Source organism: Peromyscus maniculatus, chromosome 4 (assembly GCF_049852395.1).
Source record: "Peromyscus maniculatus bairdii isolate BWxNUB_F1_BW_parent chromosome 4, HU_Pman_BW_mat_3.1, whole genome shotgun sequence".
NCBI classification, from domain to species: Eukaryota; Metazoa; Chordata; class Mammalia; order Rodentia; family Cricetidae; genus Peromyscus; species Peromyscus maniculatus.
In genome coordinates, this window is record NC_134855.1 from 68,942,918 (window position 1) to 68,964,756 (window position 21,839).

A 21,839-nucleotide genomic window follows, 5' to 3' on the forward strand; every position below is an offset into this window, starting at 1 on the left:
GTGCTGTCAGGCATGTATCCCAGAGAGAGAGTGACTAGGGGAGGTAGCAGTGACTGGGTAAAGGGAGATGACGGGGATAGGACTCCCAGGGAGCAGTTCAACAGGCTTTTAGGAAATAACACGAACAACAAAGCTGAAGAAGATAGCCTTGAAACAGCGTGGCAGGCTCTCTGCCTTTGAGCCACACCCTGCAGGGTACATGTTTCTTCCTTCCCAAAGACTAAGCGACATATCCCATTCCAGGACCAGGTCTGAAAGTCATTCCAGGTGAGGAGAGACTAGACAAGCAAGCTTTCAGTCCTCTCTGCTTCTTTTCAAAGCACCCTGCACTCTGAATGGAGCTGCAAGGCTTAATTAAAGCAAGCACTTGCGTTGGGCCAGCCTTGGGCTCTGCCTTGGCCACTTCCTCCCCAGTAAAGCAGGGGAGGGACAGTAGTACTTGGGACCCTTGTCCTGCTGTCAGGACTCCAACTTTCAGTGGTGATGTTGGCCTCTTACTCCTGCTTTTCACCTAGAATCCCCCGCATCTCCTAGCTCCTGCTGCCTGGCTCAGAGGCTCCGGACCAGCAACTGACTAACACCTTCTTTCCTCTGCTTTGTACCTTCCAGGCGAGGGCTCAGAATATGGCGGCAGTGGAGAAGACGCCCTCAGCCGGATCCAGAGGTTAATGGCCGAGGGCGGCATGACAGCTGTGGTACAGCGAGAACAGAGCACCACCATGGCCTCCATGGGTGGCTTCGGCAACAACATCATCGTCAGTCACCGCATTCACCGCAGCTCCCAGACAGGCACAGAGTCAGGCGCTGCTCGTACCTCCTCACCCCAGCCCTCCACCTCTCGGGGACTGCTCTCAGAACCTGGACAACTGGCAGAGCGAGGCCTAAGCCCCCGGACAGCTTCCTGGGACCAGCCTAGTACCTCTGGGAGGGCACCACCTCAGTCAGCTCTACTGTCTTCCTCCCCTGTCCCCATTCCAGTCCCCCTTGCCAGCAATGAGGGACCAACCATGCACTGCAATGTGACCAATAACAGTCACCTTCCTGAGGATGATGGCAGCAGCAGGGGGGAAGCTGCGGGCCCTAGTGGGGAGCCACGGAACCGGTAGAGTCCAAAACAGGCACCGGAGCCTCCCTCAAGCCGCTGAGCAGAAGCTGGACCTCACAGCTGGCTGGGAACTGTACACACAGAAGGGCTGATGTCTGTATCTGGGAACAGGAGGAACGAGGGGGTGGGGCATGGAGCCAGTGGGTTAGGGGCAGTCCAAGGGGCAAGACTGGCCTGGGGGACTAGAGCCCTCCAGGATCTGGAGCCCAGAAGAGCCACACTGCTGGACCTGATGTGAATGAAGAAGCTAGTGGGTGTCTCTGTCACATATTCCCCTTTCTCCTAGGGTCACTGGCCTAGGGGACTCAGCCCTGGGCAGGTGCCCCAAAAGAGTGAAGTCTTCCAGATCTAGACCGCACCATCCTGGACAAAACAGTGGGACCGTTCTTCCCTGCCCACTACCTGGGGGCAGAGCCACTAGAAGCAGAGGAGCAGCCTACCCCCTACCCCCAGTGGCCCCCAACTCATAAACCTAGGGTTCCAGCCTCTCTTTATCCCCTCAGCCCACAAAGACATAAAAGTTGGGCCCAGTTTCCATTAGGGAACTTCCTGTATTCACAAGTGGGGACACCTGGGAAGTGAAGGGAGCAGCCTGCTGGCCTGACACAGGATGGAGTCAGTGCACGGTGGTGGAGAGGTCCTGGAGGGGGAGGTGTAGTCTGGCCCACCCCCAGCTTGTCCACCAAGCCCCCGCCCGCCCCAAGGCCCTCCATGCAGCACCTAGGTGTCAGTATTACCTAAGCCTCGGCCAAAGCCAGCCCAAGGCTGAAGGGAAAGATTCCAGGTCAGAATGGGAGGTCTTGGTCTATGATTTGAGGGGTTGCATGTGGAATCCTGAACTGTACGTGTAGTTCTTAGTGGAAATCGAGGCTCTGATCGTTTTGTTTTAGTATGAAAATGTGATTTCCTTTCTGTTTGTCCCTCATCATAGAAGCATCGTGGTGGGAGGAGAGGGGATAGTCTACTGCTAAGGAGGGAGACACCAAAGATCTACATCATTAAAATGATGACATGCCCCTCGACAGGCTCCTGCTTGTTTCCGTGGGGAGGGAGGGGGGAGGAGGGTTTGGGACTGGGGTGTGGGAGGCATCAGACTGGGCAGCCTGGCTTCTCTAGGCATTTCAGTGGACCTAGTAGTGGAATCCTCCCCAACCCGTTAGCCCAAGTCAACTGCTTAAGGGTTGCTTCCTAGGACCTGGTGCAGACTGGGCCAGCCTCTTAGTGGCAGCTGGCTAGTAAGAACGATAGAGGAAGTCATCCTGATTGCTACCTATCCAAGGACTAGGGGCCTGAGTGATGATCACATCACCAAAACTGCACTCTCCAGTCCTGGAGACCACTACAGCAGGTTCTGAGCAGCTGGGAGGAGACCATGGTCTTGTCTGCAAGTGTCCTTGAAGGTGCCATGGTTGGCTGGAAGACTGCCCTGTCCGTGGTCTTTGCTTCTTCCCATGTTAAGCCAGTTTAGAAAGTAGGAGAGGCCTTCAAGTATACCTCTTTAATAGAAAGGCTGAGTGACTCTGGGACACTTGCCAGCCTAGACTACCACAGGTAGGATACTGGAGATCATCTGGAAGGAGGTGGAGGTGGGGACAGTGACAATTACCAGCTCTGTCACAACAGAGATGAAACCAAAATGGGCAAGCAAGTAATACAAAACTGTGAAGTTACAGAGGAGCTCTCTCTCTCTCTCTCTCTCTCTCTCTCTCTCTCTCTCTCTCTCTCTCTCTCTCTCTCTCTCTCTCTCCCCCTCCCTCTCTCCCTCTTTCCCTCTCCCCTCCCCCCCCTCCCCCATCCCATCTCCGCTCTCTTCTCTCTCTTTCAAGACAGGGTTTCTCTTTTGAAGCCTGTCCTGGATCTCAATCTGTAGACTAGGCTGCCCTAAACTCACAGAGATCCACCTGCCTCTGCCTAGGATTAAAGGTGTGCAGTGTGCACCACCACCGCCCTGCAGAGCACACATTTTCTAAAAAGTATGTGTGAGCTGTATCTGCAGTCCGCTGTAGAGTACTCTGTTAGTGAGTTGTATCGGTGGACACTGGCCAACTGTGTGAGTAGGACAAGAGATTCACCTCTTCGGAGCGTTGACTTCCCTTGCAGGAGCGCACTATGGGACTGCTTCAAGTTACTTTCAGCCCTCTAATCTCAAACAGTTCCAGCTCAGCACAGATGTGAAACTGGCCTTCCTTTAAGGGAGAGGGATTTGAGCTAAATATTGGAGGGTGGAAGGACACCCCACTGCAAAGCCTATTCTCATTGCTGCCATAAGGACCAGCCTTCAGCAGCTCAGGGATTGAGGGTAAATCATCAAACTAATCACTCAACTTGACTTTTCTATCTGAGGGAGTAAAAATTCTCTGGGGCCAGCTAGTTGGGCAAAACTTAACTCGGGCTGGCAAAAAAGGGAAACACACACACACACACACACACACACACACATCCTTAGGGCCTATCATCTCTCATCTCTTTATTTTCTTACTGCTCTCCAGATGTATCCCTTCTGTCTATTCTTAATTTTCCCCTAACAGCTTATATACCCCAGCAAAATCTTTTAAGCAGTATAAAAATTACAATGTGGTTGCATTCTATATTTTAAGTGAATACAATTAAAAAACATGTATTCCATATCCCATACATGATTAAACATTTTATGCATTACAGATGAAAAACAAATTATCTCCAAGAACCTACTATATACATTCATGTCCAAGCAATTTGTTATAGATTAACAGAGTGTAAGCAAGCAAGGTATTTTTCTCAGCCAGTTCTTTTACTTTGCAGGCTGCATTTTTCAGTTACAAAGAAAGGATCAGTCACTTTATTATTTATCTCAAAAGGTAATCTTATGAAAAATCTTAAAAGAATTACAAATCTAAACTTTTATATATGAAAACCAGTCAGCGCCACTTTAAATCCTCAGGGTGCATACCCACTCATCAACAGTTTTTTATGAAACCCTATCAGGAAGCTGAGGGCAGAAATGGATACAAGGAATTGACCATCACCTTTGATCCCCAGCCCATCCTAGAGAGAAAGGTACCTCAGCCAGCAATAGCCAGGTTGCCATTGTTTCGTGACCTCAATGAGCCTCACTCACCTATTGAAAGTGTGCCTTTCTTTCTTTTTTTTTAAAGATTTATTATGTATACAGTGTTCTGCCTACATGCATGCTTGCAAGCCAGAAGAGGGCACCAGATCTCATTATAAATGGTTGTGAGCCACCTTGTGGTTGCTGGGAATTGAACTCAGGACCTCTGGAAGAGCAGTCAGTACTCTTAACCACTGAGCCATCTCTCCAGCCCGAAAGTGTGCCTTTCTAAACTTTAAATTGTTCCCAAAGATTTTCTACCACAAAACCATTAAAAAAATCTTAACCTGACCTATCTACGTGTCTAAATTCTAAAGATGGTGGTTGAATCATTAATCTCCATCAGCAATGCTTTAAAAAAAAAAAAGTCAACCACTATTATTTTAGGTACAGGTGACACTCCCCAGTGAGGGGCTAGGAACCCCCTGAGAATTTTTATACAACCCATAGATTATGAGGGATGTGGTGACCATAGAGGCCACAGTCAGAGCTATGCTCAATAACAGCATGAGGTCCTCAGGACACATAATCCTCAGGGCTTTGCCTCTCCAAGGCTCACTCAGGCATGGCTTTGCCAACTGCCCTGCTGTGTTCCATGAGTTCCAGTGATTCCTGTTGGTCCCCTCCAATGGCCCTCAACATATTCTTTCCTACCTACTACTACTACAGACAGGAAGAAGTATGCCTTGGCTTGACAGTCGAGACTGGATTTGAGTGTAAGCAATGTGCTAAGTGTGCACAATCTACCCCTTCAAAACCCCTCAGGTGATTGAGTTACCTTAGACCGCTTGACTAACAGAGCCAAGGTGTACATATCAGCCACTGTCATCAACACAGAAGTCAAGGCATAGGAGAACCGAATGGGATCTGGGCATGCCCTCCAGATGGTTGGAGTAAAGGATATGGAGAGGGCTTGTGACAAAGCAGTCCAAATTATCAGCCGGGCGGTGGTGGCACACTCCTTAAATCCCAGCCCTCGGGTGGCAGAGGCAGGCAGCTCTGAATTTGAGGCCAGCCTGGGCTACAGAGTGAGTTCCAGGACAGCCAGGGCTGTTACACAGAAAAGCCTTGTCTCAGATACCCCACCGCCACCAAGTCCAAATATCAAATATGAGCATGGCTTACCCACCTCTACTGACTGGCCAAGGATGGACGGCTCACACCTGCTTGTCTGCATATCAGTTCCTTTCCTTAGAAAGTCTAAGAAACCACCCAGAGAGAGCCTCCTCAGTGGTAAGCCTTGACAGGGCCCTTTGCACATCACAAATGTGTAAGGCAGCCCCTTAAGAGAGAAGGAAAGTGTTCAGAGGCGGTTAGGCCAAAGAAAGAGCAGAGAGACTAAACTGGGTCCCCTCCTTCCAGTTCAGCTTCCCAGGGTTCATCTGTTAGTGCTGAGATGTGGGTGGGTGAGGTAAAGGCCCAAGCTTCACGGGCTGGATTAGTGAGTGACTTTGCCTGACAGTGGTTGGAGGCATTTCTGGTTTCTGGACCCTCCTGTCCTTAACAAGCCAGGCTTGTTTCTTCATGGGCCCCAGGGAGGGGGATATGGCGAAGTGGAAGAAGTGGATGTCATATAAATCAATTGAGCCTCTCATCTCTGACGTGGGGCAAGAACAATAACACTTTTTTCATCTTTTTAATGAGGATCATGGGAGGCCAAAGCACCCATAGGAATAAAGATGGCTTTTCAGACCAGCCCACCCAGACAACTCTAGCCCTCAACTCTGACCAGAGCTGACCTCCACCTCCCCTTCAGCAAGGAGAAGCCTGAACTTAGCCTCCTCTCACCGACTCTAACTCAGCTCCCCACCCCTTCTCTGTTGAAAAAAAGAATCCTAACTCCTCTTTCTCCAAAGCTATTCCAGCCACAGCCACTCCCCCCAGGAGTCCCTACCGATCCTTGTGGGAGGGTAAAGGAGAGAGAGAGAGAGAGAGCAGCACTCAGGTTGTTTTTCCAAGAAAAGGAGTCAGCTGACTTAAGGTTAATCAGCTGTTGACACTCAAGAAGCTTTGTGGGTGGCGGGCCGGGGCACGGAGAGGTGCGTCCAACCCTGGCTGGCCTAAGAACAAGCGCTAGTGCGGGATCTGAGCGACTCTGCTCTCCGGCCAAGGCCACAGCAGAGCTGTCCGAGGTGCTGAATCTGCCTCCTTTGAGCCTTAGCCTAACACTGCTGCAGGAGTCTGGGAGACTCGGATCGCCCTGGGGGTCTGTTCTGTCCCAGGTGACCTTGGGCACCTGGCTACCCCTCGTAGGCAACCATGAATTCATTCCTCGTGTTGCGGCTGGATAGGAGGCTCGTGCCATCTTCGGTCTCACAGCTGGTGCGTGTTCCTTTCCGGGCCTGGAGAGGGACAAGGTCTTCTGCCAGCGTAGACGCTCGCCGGTCCTCTTGCTCATTCTCTTCCCCAGGCCTCGACGGCTCCAATCTTTTGCTTGTCCGGCGGCCAACACGCAGGACAGGGCCCTCTGCCCCTACAGAACCATGTTGGCCGAATCAGCCCCGCCACACACTACCTCTTGTTGGGGCCAGACCCTCAAGACCGCGGTTAAACCGCAAGCGGAACAACGAAGGGCTGAAGCCATGGAGAGGCGCGAAAACACTTCGGGGTCCAGAGTGTGCGGTTAGGGCGGAGGCGGGGCGCGTAGCCAGACTTGGCCGCCTTGTTCCTCCCCAGCCCGCGAGGGGGCGCCTTGTCCCCATGACAACGCGGACAGCCCCCCCCCCCCCGGAGGGCAGCGCCCGAGGCTAATCCGCCTTGGAGACTGTGGGCGGTGCCCTCGGTGCTGGAGTCCCGAGTCGCTAGCCAATTCCCGGGAGGGGCGCAAGCATCAAGGGTGTCCAACACTCCAGGTGGTGACCCCCGCGCGTCGCCGCTGGGTGACCGGCTCCGAGCGGGCGGTGCGTCCCCACCACGATTGGCTGCTTCCCTGTGACATCACGCGGCTCGGGGAAAAGTGCGAGCGTGAGCGCGAGTCGGAGCCACAGCGCCCGGAGCTGCAGGCGAAGCAGGGGCCGCCCCTTGGCACCCCGTCCCCGCCCCCGGCCCCCGGCCCAGTCGCCCACCCCGCCAACTCGCGAGGCCTCTGGCTTGTCCCGCCGTCTGTCGGCGCCAGCGGAGCAAGACAGAAGCAACGGGTGAGTAACTCCGCGGAGGCGCGGGGGCGGGGGGCTCCTATGCAAGACGAGGATTTGAGGCCCCGGGACCCTCTGGGGGTCTCCAGAGGTGGATCCCAGACCCCTTTAAGGGGCAAGCGCGGTGCGGAAGGGGCGGAGAGCTCAGGGGTGGGGGACCCCTCTGGAAGAAGGGCCTCGGGTCTTTGAAAGGTTTCTCCAGGTGCGCCTCCAGAGATTGGTGATCACCCAGAAGGCTAGGGGCAGAAGAGTTCCAGCCCACAGCCTCAGCCCCAAAGCTGGGCAGCCGTCGGGTCAGGACCCACACTCCCTAACTCCCTCCCGGTTGGCTGCTCCATAGGGCGCTGGAAGATGAATCCCCAAAGCTCCCTTTTCCCGCCCGGCTCTCTGCCCTCCCTTCCCACCTTGGCCCACCCGGATCCACCAGCACGCTCTAGCCCGTGGAGTCCTCTGGCCGCGACCTTGAGCCCCGACGGAAAACACCCCTGTTCTCTCCTGGCACCCTTCCCCCTCTCCAGGACTAACCCCTGCTTTTACCCATCCGGGGAAATACAGTCTCCGTGTCCCCCACCCTCCCAGCTCTCAGAGGAAGTGTTGGGCACAATGACTTGGCCCAAAATCCCGCGCCCCTCTCCCTTCCCCTTAAGTACATAAAGCTTCTCCTCGCCCCGGGGACAGATCTGAGGCCATAGCTTCCCTAAAGTGATGGCTTAATGATCGAAAACCTACCCCCACGAGCCACCCCGCGGGCGCCCAGAGCACCTCTTCCCGTCTGGTCCCCAGCAGGGGAAGGGGCTCGAGGACCCGCGGAAGCACATGCCCACGCCCAGAGACGACAGGAACTGCGTGCCTGGGGTTGATGGGAGGGCGGGGCATCGGAGAGCCTTGGCCCTTTCGACCTGGACCCAGACTTGGAGGAGATGCGAGATGGGCCAAGGGTAAGCCCTGAGGTGGCCCTCTGGGTATACCTGAGCCCGGGGCCTGGGAACTCGATGCCTATTTTGACCGATGGGACTAGACAGGGCCTCTCCAGCGGGTGCAGGTCGAAGAGTGAAGGAGAACCGCACACTCGACCCAAGCCTCGACTGGGCTCCCCCTTTGGAGGTTCTGCCGCTGCTGCCTTCAAGGCATAGGGTTCTCGGAACTGAGCCCGGTGACCCTCACGGCTCCACTGGGCGGCTATAGCAGAGGCTTCTTGACAAAAGTCCACCGCTGGGACTGCGCGTTCTCCATTCTTGAGAATGCAGACAGGACCAGGTGCCCGGGCCGCTAAGATAATGGTTCCAAAGTAAGGGTTTCCTCGCAACCAAAATGTTGGTCTTTTCTCAGCCCTTTCCCCACCCACAGGCCGGGCACTTCCCGGGGGTTCCCGCCATGGGCATTGGATGTGACTGGTCACTCGCTGATGGTCCGGCACACAGGTTCGCAGGTACACCGACCCAAGCCCGTGAGCTTGAGCCAGACCATAGCACCTCAGGCACGCACACACATGCACACGCACGTGTCCACATGGCGCTGGCATGCTCACGCGCCCAAAGGCGCACCAGTATCCAGGCGTGGCGGTGCACACACACACTGGCACATGCAGGAAGGAAGCTACTAGTGTCTACTCGCGCTTTCCTTTCGGGTAGTCACACACAAACAGAACTTGCACCCGCATTCCCACCTACACATTCTTTGATGGGTGCCCTGGGAGGTGCTGGTGGAATCCCGACGCCCCAAAGTTTCTCATCTTCGAGCCCCTGGCCGAACCTAGGGAACCTTTGTGCCAGCTTAAGGCCACAGAGTCTGTCGGCGTCCCCCTCCCTTTGGTCCCTTGTAGGAGAAGCCTGCCCTGAGGCTTTTCTGTATTCGCGATTTGCACTGGGACTTGGGGACGTGGTGAACCGCGGCCACTGGCTCAGGGTCCGGAGCTGGCACCCGGGGACCGACATTGCCATCTAGCGGTGCGCACAGGTCAGGGCGACGGCTGCTTGCCTTCCCAGATCCTAGTTGGGCCAGATTCGGGGAAAACTGTGTCCGCGGGTGTGTTGCCGTGTGAACGTCTGAGAGAGAATCAGAGAAGTCCGGAAAGAAAACTGGGACCGAGTTGAGAAAACTGAGTTGTACCCAGTCTGCATCTGGCAGGGTCCCGGGAAGACCAAGCCACCCACCATTCATCTGGTCCCTTACTTGTCAAGGCTGTTTCTGGTCCCAAGAGGACAAAAGGTCAAACCCAAGTGAGGGAGCTGGATGGAATGTGAGGGTTCCCTATCTAAGATGCATCTGGTGGGCATCTCTCTGGTGTGCTTTGGGGGTACCGTGGAGATGAGAAAGTGTCTCTGGGTGCTAATCCTGACCCACCCCTGCTTAAAACCGGATGACTTTCACCAAGTTCATTAACACGGAGCTCTTCCATAAGAGGACATTTATAGCTGTCGGATGAGGCTAGCCACAGCACACCGCCTTTTCTGGCTGCTCTAGGCATTAAACGTGACCATCTCTAGGAAAAGCTCCAAGGGGCGCCTGACTCAGGTTAACACTCAATAAACAAGACATGCTGTATTTTTCTATCTCACGCATCTTTTCCCCACCCTCACCCACTTCTTACCCTGCTGGCTGCCGGCTGTGTTCTGACCCGGAGAGACTAAAGTGAGGTTTTCCTTGGTGTGTGCTAATGGTTCCCTCCCTGGCTCACCCCTGCCCCTGCCAGTGAGTGTCCTGGGAAAGGTGGCCTCTGTGCTTGACGCTACCACCCTCCCAGCTCAGAGGCTGACGCTTGAGGCTCCATTTCGGAGGCTGAACAGCACCGTGGAGACTCTTGAAAGGAGTCTTTTGCCCTTGACTCCTGGGGTGACCTTGGAGGTGGCCTTGCTCCTTCTCCTCCTGTCCCCCTTTGACCCAAGGATTTAGAACAGGAGAACTTAACTTTGAAGCCAGAAGGGCAGGGTCTTGTGTCTGCTGTGGAGGGGCTAGAGGACCGGGGCCGAGCTTGGCATGTGTCTGCAGCCTGCAGGGCCATTTCCAGTTGGAGAGCAAGCTGAGGTGCTAACTGGATCGATCACCTGGCTGTTCAGAGGCTGTGGTGGGACAAGATCCCCTCTTTTGTAAACGAGGATGCTAAGAACCGGAGGGCAGATGGCTGTCCTCAGACTGTACAGCTCGATCTTGCTGGCCTTCTACTGAACCCAGGCTGCAGACTTGGTGCTTCTTCCTCCACAGCCGGCTGCTCTACCCTCTTTTCCTCTTTCTCTCTCTCTCTCTCTCTCACACACACACACAGACGCATATAACTGCGTATACAACCTGCGTGTGGCTGCGATGGAGCCTGTGTGCGTATGTGGAATGGTTGTGTGTTGGCGGGTGTGAAGGAGGCTGGGCTGAGCGGCTGCCCTGGCACAGTGCTGGGCGTGGGCCTCCCTCACATGTATGGAAGAGGAAAGGGAGGAAGAGAGCCGAAGGGAGCCTGGTGGGAGGGAAGGCAGACTCAGGGGAGGGGCCTGGTCGGACCTCAGCTGGGTCACCCTCTGTGGGGGATGTGAACTCTCAGGCGCTGGCTGCAGGTTCCTTCTGGGGTGATGCCCTCATCTTTTGGGTCCCCGAGGGAGGTTAGACTGGCCGTGGTTCTTAGGAAATCAGGCGGAGCTGCCTCGGCTCCTGGGTCTCCTAGTTTTCTCATCTCTTGTGGTTGGAGCCCTGGGGAGCGGGGAGCCCGAAGCTGCCCGCACTGTCCACTCATCCCCCGGGGCTGGGCTCGGGAGGCAAAGCTGAACTTCTTGAGTCATCTCGCCTTTCCTCTTCCTCTCCCAGGTGCCCCCGCCCCCCCCCCCACCTCCTCTGGTCTCTTGGGTAACCTTCCTAACCCTTAGAACCATCAAGTCCTGTGCCTTAGCTCTAGGATCATCTACCAGCAACAGGACATCAAGGAAACACGGTTTATTTAATAGCCACCGAGGTTATTTACCCCCTCCGTGCCTGTTTCCTCAATATCTGCCTCAGGTTTGTTGTGACGATGCAGCAAGATCGTCACACTATCACGGAATGTAGAAACTTAGCAGGCAATTGATGCCAGCTCCTAATGTGGACTCCTGCATTATTGCCTGTCTGCAGGTGCCAGCTCCTAATGTGGACTCCTGCATTATTGCCTGTCTGCAGGTGCCGGCCACTGATGCATACTCCTTCGTTATTGCCTCTGTGTGCAGTGCAGGGTTGGGAGAATAAGTCTCTGGAGCTTGGCGATGTTTAGTTAAGAAAGGCCCAAGTGGCTGGGTATGGTGGTACAGTCCTTTAATTCCAGCCCTCTAGAGGCAGAGGCAGGCAGATTGAGTTTGAGGTCCGCCTGGTCTACACAGTAAGACCCTATCTCAAGGGGGGGGGGAAAGGAAGAAAAAAGAAAGAAAAGAAACGACCAAGTAGTACTGAATATGTGGCTCAGAAGCACACCCGTGTGGTACATATCTACCACGTGTGGCCCTGGGGACGATCTTCAGTACCCAAGTTGGGAAAGACATGACTGAGTGAGCGAATGAGCGCTTCTCTCTGCTCTCCACCTTCCAGCCTCTGGGGCCACTCCTCCCCCTGGCCCTGGCTTCCCTGGGCTCCATCCACACTGACCATGTCTTTGGGCCTTTGCCCTTATCCCATGTGCCACAGCTCTTCACATGGCTGCCTCCCTGTCATCCGCCCCGGGGGGAGGCCCGTGATCAGCCGCTCTCCCGCCTTCTGACTCACTCCCTCTACCCTCTCTGTATTTTTTTTCCTAGCGGTTTCTTTTCCCTCACATGTTTCTAGCTCCCCCCAGACTAGGTTGTCCGTTCTGAGATGGGAACCATGTGTGTTCCATTTGCCTCTGTAATCTCAGCCCTGAGCTGGTTACAGCTCTCCGCCCCTCCGAGGCGCTCAGGAAAGTGAGTGAAAGCTGAGGAACAGAGTTCCCTGACATTTTCCGGGACGAAATTCCTCCTGCCACGGTGGCTCCTGGTCATCTCTGGGTACCCCCTCAACCTCTTCAACAATTCACCCCTTTCCTGTCTCCTTCCTCCTCCAGCCCCTGCCCACCTGCATCCAATTGGGTTCAGCATGGCGAACTTCACACCCGTCAATGGCAGCTCAGCCAATCAGTCTGTGCGCCTGGTCACGGCAACCCACAACCACCTGGAGACAGTGGAGATGGTGTTCATTGCCACGGTGACAGGCTCCTTGAGCCTGGTGACTGTTGTGGGGAACATCCTGGTGATGCTGTCCATCAAGGTCAACAGGCAGCTGCAGACAGTCAACAACTACTTCCTGTTCAGCCTGGCGTGCGCCGACCTCATCATAGGTGCGTTCTCCATGAACCTCTACACCGTGTATATCATCAAGGGCTACTGGCCCCTGGGCGCGGTGGTCTGCGACCTGTGGCTGGCTCTGGACTATGTAGTGAGCAACGCCTCTGTCATGAACCTTCTCATCATCAGCTTCGACCGCTACTTCTGCGTCACCAAACCCCTCACCTACCCTGCCCGCCGCACCACGAAGATGGCCGGCCTCATGATTGCGGCTGCCTGGGTCCTGTCCTTCGTGCTCTGGGCCCCTGCCATCTTGTTCTGGCAGTTTGTGGTGGGCAAGAGGACAGTGCCTGATAACCAGTGTTTCATCCAGTTCTTATCCAACCCGGCAGTGACCTTTGGCACGGCCATTGCGGCCTTCTACCTTCCCGTGGTCATCATGACGGTGCTGTACATTCACATCTCACTGGCCAGCCGCAGTCGAGTCCACAAGCATCGACCCGAGGGCCCCAAGGAGAAGAAGGCCAAGACGCTGGCTTTCCTCAAGAGCCCCCTGATGAAGCCGAGTATCAAGAAGCCTCCGCCAGGGGGCGCCTCTCGAGAGGAACTGCGCAACGGGAAGCTAGAAGAGGCCCCTCCGCCAGCCCTGCCCCCGCCCCCGCGCCCAGTGGCCGACAAGGACACGTCCAATGAGTCTAGCTCGGGCAGCGCCACCCAGAACACCAAGGAACGGCCACCCACAGAGCTGTCCACCACAGAGGCCACCACACCAGCCCTGCCCGCCCCTACCCTGCAGCCGCCACGGACCCTCAACCCCGCTTCTAAATGGTCCAAGATTCAGATTGTAACAAAGCAGACGGGCAATGAGTGCGTGACAGCCATCGAGATTGTACCCGCCACGCCAGCTGGCATGCGCCCAGCAGCCAATGTGGCCCGAAAGTTCGCCAGCATCGCTCGCAACCAGGTGCGCAAGAAGCGGCAGATGGCGGCCCGTGAGCGCAAAGTGACTCGGACCATCTTTGCCATCCTGCTGGCCTTCATCCTCACCTGGACGCCCTACAATGTCATGGTCCTGGTGAACACCTTTTGCCAGAGCTGTATCCCCGAGCGGGTGTGGTCCATCGGCTACTGGCTCTGCTACGTCAACAGCACCATCAACCCTGCCTGCTACGCGCTCTGCAACGCCACTTTCAAAAAGACCTTCCGGCACCTCCTGCTGTGCCAGTATCGGAACATCGGCACAGCCAGGTAGACAGGCAGGTGCCCTAGGAGGTGCTGGTGTCATGAGTGTGTCCCGGGGAACCACGTGGGCTCACCGGCAGTGGAGGAGAGAGTAGGCGGCCCCATTCTGAGTTCGCATCTGCTCAAGAGAACAGGTCTCTTAGACAGTGAGGCACCAGAGGCTCCTCGCTGGGTCTGGAGAGCAGATCTCTACCGAAGCCCAGGAGGCTTAGCCCAGGGAGGGTCTGAACTGGCACCCCCTGGCCCCTGCCTGTCACCCTGCCTCAGGAGGACGGGGAACAATGGCTGGGAGTGGGCAGCTGCCCTGTCAAGGCCAACGATCGGCAGAGGTGGAAGAAGGAACAGGAGAGCAGAGGCCAGGAGCATCTTGAGAGGAGCAAAGGAGCCAGGCTTGGAAGGGTGGGGGACCCCGTTCTGCTGTAATAATCGGTGCTTTCCGCCTCCCTGCACCCCCTCCCCCTGCATGTAGGCTCAGCCTTTCCCTTGCACCCAAGTCCCACTCCAGGGTGAGAGATTTTCCTGCCATGGTTGCTCAGCCAGGCTCTGGGTGGGGGAAAGCCAGGCTGAGGTGTCCTGTCACTTCTGTCCCTTTCCTGGCCAGCAGTCACATATGGACGGGGCAACTGGGAAGCCAAGCCAAGATACAGACTCCAGGGGACCAAGACAGTCAAATAGTGGTGGGTCTTGCTGTCCAGAGCACCCCCCGCCCCAGGTCACACATCCAATGAAGGGCAGGTTCCCTCTGCCTCTGCGCGAGGGAAGGAGGGGCCCCAGGGAAAGAAGGGGCGGCAGGGGACCCTGGTCCATACAGGCTTCCTTGGCAGGTGAGGCGAGCAAGCACCCTTGTCTCTCCCCAGTGAGAACTTTCCAAACCGGCAAGAGCCTGGACCAAGACTCTTGGCTAGGTGAGGCAGAGTTCAAGTGAGCGATCTGGGTTCTCTTCCCTGACCCCCAGCCCTGTGGTTCCTGGGAGAGATGGTACCCAGGGGCTCCGGAAGACATTTTCATAAACGTCCTGCTCTTTCCCTGAGCGGTTGGGAGCACTTCCTAGCTACCCTCAACCCCCTTCGGCCCATCTGTCCCCACCCCCAACAAAGCTCCATGGCAAATCCCCTGGGAAGGGGCTTTTATATATTAAAAAAGCTTTTATTGGAGAAAAAAAAAAATGTGAGCTCATTTTATTCATTTCTTAGTAACAGGTATCAGGGTGGGGAGGACAAAATGGGGTGCTGGGAATCAGATCCCTCTGTGGGGGAGGCTCAAGCTTCCCAGAATCCCTTGTCCCTCCCCACTTTGGGCACTTGGTGTGGGCATGAGAGGGCAGAGGCAGGGCGTCGTGGACAAAAGGCACTGGTGGGTTATATTTTGGGCTGGTGGGAGAGGAAGGCTCCTTCCGGGACCCAGGGAAGGCCATAGGCTCTCCAGATAGGCTCTCCAGCATCCTGACGTCAATCCTTTCCTTTCCCTTTCTTGGCTGGAAAACAAGAAAGAAAGGCACTTGTGAGTGAGGTGTTAGGGAGGCTGAGACCCTCCCACAACAGTTAAGCACATCAAGGAGAGGAAATCCTGCCCCCTAGTGGTCTTGGATCAGTTAACCTGGAAGTGGTGGGAAAGGGCAGCCATTGTGATGCCAAGCCTTTCGACTCCCTCGACTTTTTATCTCCCCCTCACAACTTTTTTTTTTTTTAAAGACAGGGTCTTACTCTGCAGCCTTGAACTCACGGCTTTCCTGCTGCTTCAGCCCTGAGCGTGTAGGCATGAGCCACCATGCCTGGCTTTCTACTTCCTATTTTCATCCAGGATCAGAGTTTGCCTAAGTTTCTCACCTGGGAAGTGGGCAGACTGACCTCCGCCCTGTTGGCCTCAGTGACTGTGGCGGGTGAGGCGGCAGCTCGGCCTTTTGAGACATCTTTCCTACAGTCTTAAGGGCACAGCGAACTCCCCCAAGACCCCACCCAAACCTCCTCAGGTGACAAAGACAAGCCTTTCCCGGGAACCCAGATCGAATGATCCAACAGAGTAGTTTCTACTTGGGCAAGAGGGCTGAGCACCTCCTGAGAGTGGCCCTCAAGGACCTGCCCATTCCCAAATCTAAGACTGCCCCGACGTGACGGCACGAAGTCACTAACTAGCCAGATCCACAACCCCACGGTATTCACTGACCTTTGGTCTTCGACTTGGTCTTGGAGGTGCAGGGCTTGGTCACGCGGATGGTCTCCTGGCACTGGGCGTTGTAGCGAGCCTTCTTCAGGGTCCCTTGGCGGGCTTTGGTGCCAGTGCTCCCGTCGCACGCCCCCCAACTCTCAAACTTGTATTTGCAGTCGGCTGACGGGAGAGTGGCCCCACGGGGTGAGAAATGGGAGGGTGGTGCGCCCCCCCCCGCCCCCCGGCTTTCCTGCCCTCCTCCCGTGCCCCACCTCACCTCCAAATTCCTTCTTCCAGTTGCAGGGCACCTTGCAATGGATGCGCTGGGTCTGGGCTCCACAGGTACCCTCACGGAAACCCATGCCGCAGTCTTTGCTGCTGGGGGTGCAGGGCCCCCAGGTCCACTCGGAACACTCGCTCCCCAGGCTGCCCTTCTTCACCTTGTCTACAGGGTGCAAGGAACCGAGTTAAGGACGTGGCGGGCCCGGAGACTCCTTCGGAGACCAATCCCTGGGTCACGCGGCCTCACCTGCCCATCCCCGGCCTTGCCCTCACCCCCGAGCCCACCCCACCCACCCATCACCTTTCTTTTTGGCCACCGCGGAGGTGAGCGCCAGGAGGGCAAGAAGGGCTAGAAGGAAGAAGCCTCGGTGCTGCATCCTAAAGGAAAAGCTTGGGTTAGAGTTTCTCGCCCATTCCCTCCCCGGCTGGGAAGCGCGGGAAGGACCTCCCACCCCAACCTGGCCCACTTTCCAGGCCCAAAGGGTCGGGCCGACCAGGGGGCGACGGAGGGCGGACTCGCAGCCGCCATCCCGGGACTCAGCCTCCCTCCCCACCCCCGCCTCGGGCCCCCTGTGCGCGCTCACTCGCTCACTGCCGGCGGCGCGATGCTGATGCTTCGCTCCCTCCCGCCACGGCCCGTCCCGCTAAGACCGCTGCGGCCCCTTTTGTCTCCAGAACCGGTCTGAGCCGGTCACATGGGCCCCCGCCCCTCCCCCCCACCCCATGCAAGGACCCGCCCCGCCCCCTCCCCTCAAACCCGCACCTCCTCAGACCCCCCTAGTCCCCGCCTCCACTCCCGCCCTTTGCCGAGCCGGGGCTCCCGCCTGTGCCCCTCACCTCTGATCTCTGGGGCTCTGGCCCTGGGGCTCCGCCTTGCCCGTCCACTCTAGGCTCAAGTCCTCTCCGGAGCCCCAGCTCTCTACCTCCTCCCGCCCACCCCTTCCCCGGTTTGGGCCGGTCCCCTTTCCTCCCGTGCAGCCCAGACAGCGCTCAGGTCACCCCTTGGCTTGCCCTCGGCGGGGGCCCGAGTCCGCCTGGTGTCACAGGCCCGGGGAGGCCTCTGCACCCACGACCCTGCCCTTCCAGGCCTGGCTCACCTCCGACTTGTTGGGGACCAGGTCACTCAGAGGGCAAGGAGGGGCTCTGATGTGTCGGGGAGCCAGGGACCGGGGACCCCAGATGGCTGCGGGCGAGCAAGGCTCGAGACCCTTTTCCTAGCGCAGGTTTGGAGGAGGAGGGAAGGGCTTCGGGGGGAGGGGAAGCCCGCAGGCCCGAGTTGGGTAAATCTTGTAGCTGACACAGGCCGTCTGAGGAGTTCCAGACCCAGCTTCGCCGGAGGTGATAACCGCCCACCCCTGACCCTGGGGCCTCGGGCTCACCTCCACCCGATCCCCAGTACAGGCCAGGGGGAGGGGACTGCTCCAGGGCGCAGGGCCAAAGGACCAAAGAACCCAGCCTGGGCCCCCCGGCCGCCCCACCTCTTTCACTTTCATTGTTATCATCCCAGCAGGAGCGGGAAGCAGAGGAAATCAGCTCCGCCTCTAGCCCTACGAGCCTAAGCGGCCAGGCCGAGGTCAGGAGCCGGGCATAGTCACCCCAGTTCGGGAACCCTGCAACGGTCTGAGATATTGGTGGCCATTCCCACACTCCTAAATTAACCCGGCACACGCTGCTGCTTATCAGAGACCCACACAAGAAAAAAAAGAAAACAAGAAAGGAAAAAAAATTCACTTTACTGAGTCACACCCAGCTGTAAACAAGTCGCCGTGGGAGCCCCACCCCCACCCCAGGCCATACAGTCCGAAATGAAATGACTGGGTACATGAGGGTCACCAGGGGAGGTGCCAAGCAGGGCAGCGGGCAGGTGAATACAGCGGGCTCTTGAGTTTCTGGGAGGCCCGGGGAGGGTGGGTCAGAGAGAAGGACTAGGCACCCAGAAGACAGCCCAGAGGACCAGTTGGCTCGCCAACATCCTGCTGGGAGCAGGCCTCCCTGTCGGTGCGGGCTCCTTCCTGCCCTTCCATCTGCCGTGGTCGGGGGAAGGCTACCCTGGAGGGACCCAGCCAGCCCAGCCTGTCTCCTGTTCCCCATGAACCCAAGGACAGGTGAGAGTCCAGCTCCTCAGAGTCCAGCCCTAGATCTGAGCGGCTTCTCAGGGGGTGGCACGGGGCTCCTTCCCTGGGGCAGGGTCCCCCCATGGCCGTCCAACGGGAATGTGGCGGTGAGGTGGGCAAGGAGAGCTCCCGTCCTCTGGTAGTGTCCCTCGCTGATCCATGGTCCCCTTAACTACACAGCCGTCTCCTGGTCCTCACGCTGGATCATCTGGTAATGCTGTCTGTTTTCCAGGTAGGCAGCTAGCTCGGTGTCCTGAGCCTTCTCAGCTCGCTGCCGGGGAGTGTCGCCCTGGAGAAGGGTGAAAGGGCCCCCAGACCTCAGGAGAGGGCAGGGGCTCTTCTCCCCAGCCTGTGGGGGATGGATAACCTCACAGGTCACAAGGTTTCCCCTACTGGCTCAGGTTTCTCAGGGCCTGGACTGCGCTGGCTCAGAACCAGCTTCAAATTTCGTAGCCCTGCCCCCACCTTTTGGAAAGGGTGGGTTTGTGTTCTGCCAGACAACTCACCTGCTGGTCTGTCTTCATGAGGGAGGCCCCGGCTTCTACAATGTAGTGGCAGATGGTGCGCTGACCCAGGGCGGCTGCCTGGTGTAGACAGGTCTCCCCGCTGGGGAGCAGGGGCTGGTTGTGGACCCCTCTAGTCCTGGGCCTGCCCAGCTCTCTCCCAATAGCCATCAGAAAGGGCAGGAGTTTGGCGGGAGGGGGAGGGGTACCCCATGCTGGTCAGAGAGGGTTCTTGGGCCCTGGGTGACCGAAGGGCTGGGACTGAAGGTGGTTTGTGGGCCTGGGCCATGCCCCAGATACTCACTTCTCCTCCACCGCATCCAGGATCTCCGGTGGCGCTGCACCAGGGAGAGAGCACTGAGGATCGGCCAGCCCCTCCTCCCCCCCCCCCCCCCCCCCGCCCCAGGAGCACAGCACCAGGGAGAGAGCACCGAGGATCGGCCAGCCCTCTCCTCCCCCGGCCCTCTCCTCCCCCCCCAGGAGCACAGCACCAGGGAGAGAGCACTGAGGATCGGCCAGCCCTCCCTCCCCCAGCCCCAGGAGCACAGCACCAGGGAGAGAGCACTGAGGATCGGCCAGCCCTCCCTCCCCCAGCCCCAGGGGCACAGCACCAGGGAGAGAGCACTGAGGATCGGCCAGCCCTCTCCTCCCCCCCCAGGAGCACAGCACCAGGGAGAGAGCACTGAGGATCGGCCAGCCCTCCCTCCCCCAGCCCCAGGGGCACAGCACCAGGGAGAGAGCACTGAGGATCGGCCAGCCCCCCCCTCCCCCAGCCCCAGGAGCACAGCACCAGGGAGAGAGCACTGAGGATGGGCCAGCCCTCTCCTCCCCCGGCCCCAGGGGCGCAGCTTACCGTGGTCCAGCAGATAGCGGACCACCTCCTTACTGCCCGTGCTGACGGCGTGGTGCAAGAGTGTGCGGCTCTGTTGGTCCCGGTGCATGAGGTCTCCTCCTGCTCGGTGTAGCTCCTGGAGCTGAGGGCAGTGGGCAGGGCAGCGCAGAGCTGGGTCTCCCTCCCTCCACAAGCATGGACCCAGGCACTGGCTCACCCAAGTTCCATGCTAGGAGCCTTTGAGGGCTTTTGTTGTTTTGAGACAGGGTTTCTCTGTGTAGTCCTGGCTGTCCTGGAACTCACTCTGTAGACCAGACTGGCCTTGAACTCACAGAGATCCCCCTGCCTCTGCCTCCTGAGTGCTGGGATTAAAGGTGTGTGCCATCACACCTGGCTTCTGAGGTGTCTCTTGAGACACAAGTCTTTAATTCCTACATGTGAGGGACTCCCCAAACATGCACAGCCAACCAAGCCTTGGAGCCCGTGGTTCCTTTAAGACTGACCCGGTTCCGAGTACCAGGGACAGAAGATGGCTGAGGAAGCCCCTAGTAGTAAGTCACCTGGACAGGGCAACCCCGTGGAGGGCCAGATGATGAGACAAGTGCCTAACCCCTCCCAGGGTCAGGGGCTCCAGGGGCAAAGCTGAGCTCTGACGAGTACCTTGCAGAAGTCATTCCTCTTGGCGGCGTCAATCAGCTCTTCACCTGCACAGAACATCTGTCCATCAGACCCTGAGGTCCGAGGCCTGGGCATGGCTGACGTGTGACTAGTGTGTGTGATGATGTACCACTGTCCATGGCAGGTGCGTGCTGGGCAGATGTGCTAAGGGCTGGGCTTGCACAGGAAAGGGATCACAGGACTCAATGGCTGTGCCCGTCAGCTATGGGTGAACCCTGACCCGCACTCAACTCACACCCACGACCAGGGAAAGGAAAGTGGCAGGGCCCTAGGGGGAGGGGCCTCACCTTGAGGTGGTGCGGCATCCCCCTGCAATGACCTGCAAACAGAACAGGGTGAGTTGTGACCCAGCTCAGCCCAGCTGGCCACCTTCCCTGGCCCCAACCACGGTGGCCTTCATCGCTTCAAGTTTATGGAGTGCCTTCTGCACATCACACACTGGGAGTACAAGCCGGGAGCCAGACAGACGGAGACCTCGCCCGCCATCCCAGGGGTCACATCCTAGCTCATGCCAACCAATAAATAAGGATTTGGAAGTGCTATTAAAACACGACAGGGCAGTGTAGCCAAGCAGCTGGGGACTGGGGACTGGATACTTCCCAACCTTCAGGTGGCATTCCTGGAAAAGATCCCTCTGAGAGAGAAAAGCCAAGCTGAGACTCGGGGGAGGGTGTCTGAGAAGGGGCAAGTGGGAGGCGGCCGGGGCAGGAGTCCAGAGGATGGCCTGGGACCTCAAGGGACCTGGGCGGAGGTACTGTGGTAAGGGACAGGGACAGCTGCTGGAGAGTGGCCTGTCTGGACCTGCACTTTCAGGCACCTGAGTAACAGGCCTGGAGGCAGAGGCGTGCAGGGGGAGTGCTCAGACCCTGAGGAGCACCCCTGCAGAGGGACAGAGCCGGGTGCTCCCCAGTGCTCAGGCTGTGGCTAAGGGCGGAAATGCCAAGCCTGTAGCCAGCAGACAGGATTTAAAGCCAGGGGAGCGGTGGTTTGCGGGGGCTCTGGGACTCACCGGGGTATGGGGGAGCAGGGGGAGGCAGGGAGCGGGGAGGTAGGGGTGGGGAGGTCAGGCCGGGCTGATGCCCCCAGCAGCTCGGGGTCTAGGATATAAATCTCGTCCTGGGCAATCTCTGTCACGTAGTTGAGGTGTTCCTGAGGAGGGAGGGTTAGAACTGAAGGTCAGTGCCAGGCACACGGCCTTTAGTCCCCAGGGAGGGGGGTGGGGTTTAGGGGGCAGGAAGCAAGGCAGAGGCCCTGAAGAGCCTCTCTCAGAGAAGGAACTCGGTCGGGGCAGGCAGCAGGGAGAGGGGGGCAGTCCCTCTTGCTGCCCCGACCGCCCCGCCCCGTTTCCATGACTGCCCCGCCTGGTGCCTGGCCCCTGACCGCTCTCTCTATGTGCCCTCACCAGCTCAACAACCACTTCCCACCGCTAAGCCAGGGATCTAGCCCTGGCTGCTTTCTTCCCTGGATAGC

At 57.6% G+C, this 21,839-nt stretch overlaps 4 protein-coding genes across 28 annotated transcripts in view; 2 read left to right on the forward strand and 2 right to left on the reverse strand.

Annotated features, from left to right (window-relative positions):
- Ambra1 (autophagy and beclin 1 regulator 1) overlaps window positions 1-2,127 on the forward strand; it is a 213,024-nt gene extending 210,897 nt beyond the window's left edge. For all 15 annotated transcript variants that reach the window (XM_016002829.3, XM_076570035.1, XM_076570034.1 and 12 more), the window contains one exon: window positions 610-2,127. In XM_016002829.3, the coding sequence (XP_015858315.1) occupies window positions 610-1,106 (497 nt within the window). In that variant the 3' untranslated portion in view covers window positions 1,107-2,127. The remainder of the gene's footprint in view (window positions 1-609) is intronic.
- A 5,014-nt stretch (window positions 2,128-7,141) lies between these two features.
- Chrm4 (cholinergic receptor muscarinic 4) lies at window positions 7,142-14,970 on the forward strand. Its single transcript, XM_006984340.4, has 2 exons — window positions 7,142-7,330; window positions 12,354-14,970. The coding sequence occupies exon 2, from the start codon at window positions 12,386-12,388 to the stop codon at window positions 13,823-13,825; it is 1,440 nt and encodes a 479-aa protein (XP_006984402.1). The 5' UTR covers window positions 7,142-7,330; window positions 12,354-12,385; the 3' UTR covers window positions 13,826-14,970.
- Window positions 14,971-15,115: 145 nt separating this feature from the next.
- Mdk (midkine) lies at window positions 15,116-17,681 on the reverse strand. 4 transcript variants are annotated; one of them, XM_016002827.3, is made up of 5 exons: window positions 17,622-17,681; window positions 16,544-16,620; window positions 16,238-16,405; window positions 15,979-16,140; window positions 15,116-15,289 (listed from the first exon to the last, which is right to left on the reverse strand). In XM_016002827.3, exons 2-5 carry the CDS (start codon window positions 16,617-16,619, stop codon window positions 15,264-15,266), a joined length of 432 nt encoding a protein of 143 aa, XP_015858313.1. In that variant the 5' UTR covers window position 16,620; window positions 17,622-17,681; the 3' UTR covers window positions 15,116-15,263. The 4 variants fall into 4 exon arrangements, with proteins under 4 accessions (XP_015858313.1, XP_015858312.1, XP_015858311.1 ...); XM_016002826.3 differs by lacking the exon at window positions 17,622-17,681 and adding an exon at window positions 17,340-17,478; XM_016002825.3 differs by lacking the exon at window positions 17,622-17,681 and adding an exon at window positions 17,080-17,159.
- A 274-nt stretch (window positions 17,682-17,955) lies between these two features.
- The window catches only part of Dgkz (diacylglycerol kinase zeta), a 42,129-nt gene continuing 38,245 nt past the window's right edge, over window positions 17,956-21,839 (reverse strand). For all 8 annotated transcript variants that reach the window (XM_016002822.3, XM_016002821.3, XM_076570040.1 and 5 more), the window contains 7 exons: window positions 21,379-21,518; window positions 20,657-20,688; window positions 20,352-20,395; window positions 19,713-19,833; window positions 19,164-19,197; window positions 18,863-18,962; window positions 17,956-18,645 (listed from right to left, as the gene is read on the reverse strand). In XM_016002822.3, the coding sequence (XP_015858308.2) occupies window positions 18,529-18,645; window positions 18,863-18,962; window positions 19,164-19,197; window positions 19,713-19,833; window positions 20,352-20,395; window positions 20,657-20,688; window positions 21,379-21,518 (588 nt within the window). In that variant the 3' untranslated portion in view covers window positions 17,956-18,528. The remainder of the gene's footprint in view (window positions 18,646-18,862; window positions 18,963-19,163; window positions 19,198-19,712; window positions 19,834-20,351; window positions 20,396-20,656; window positions 20,689-21,378; window positions 21,519-21,839) is intronic.

Coding starts and splice junctions, on each gene's coding strand:
- Chrm4 (XM_006984340.4), top strand. CDS start 12,386: ATGGCGAACTTCACACCCGTCAATGGCAGCTCAGCCAATCAGTCTGTG.
- Mdk (XM_016002827.3), bottom strand. CDS start 16,619: ATGCAGCACCGAGGCTTCTTCCTTCTAGCCCTTCTTGCCCTCCTGGCG. Junction 16,406..16,543: donor CGCGGTGGCCAAAAAGAAAG/GTGATGGGTGGG, acceptor TGCACCCTGTAG/ACAAGGTGAAGAAGGGCAGC. Junction 16,141..16,237: donor CTGGAAGAAGGAATTTGGAG/GTGAGGTGGGGC, acceptor CTCTCCCGTCAG/CCGACTGCAAATACAAGTTT.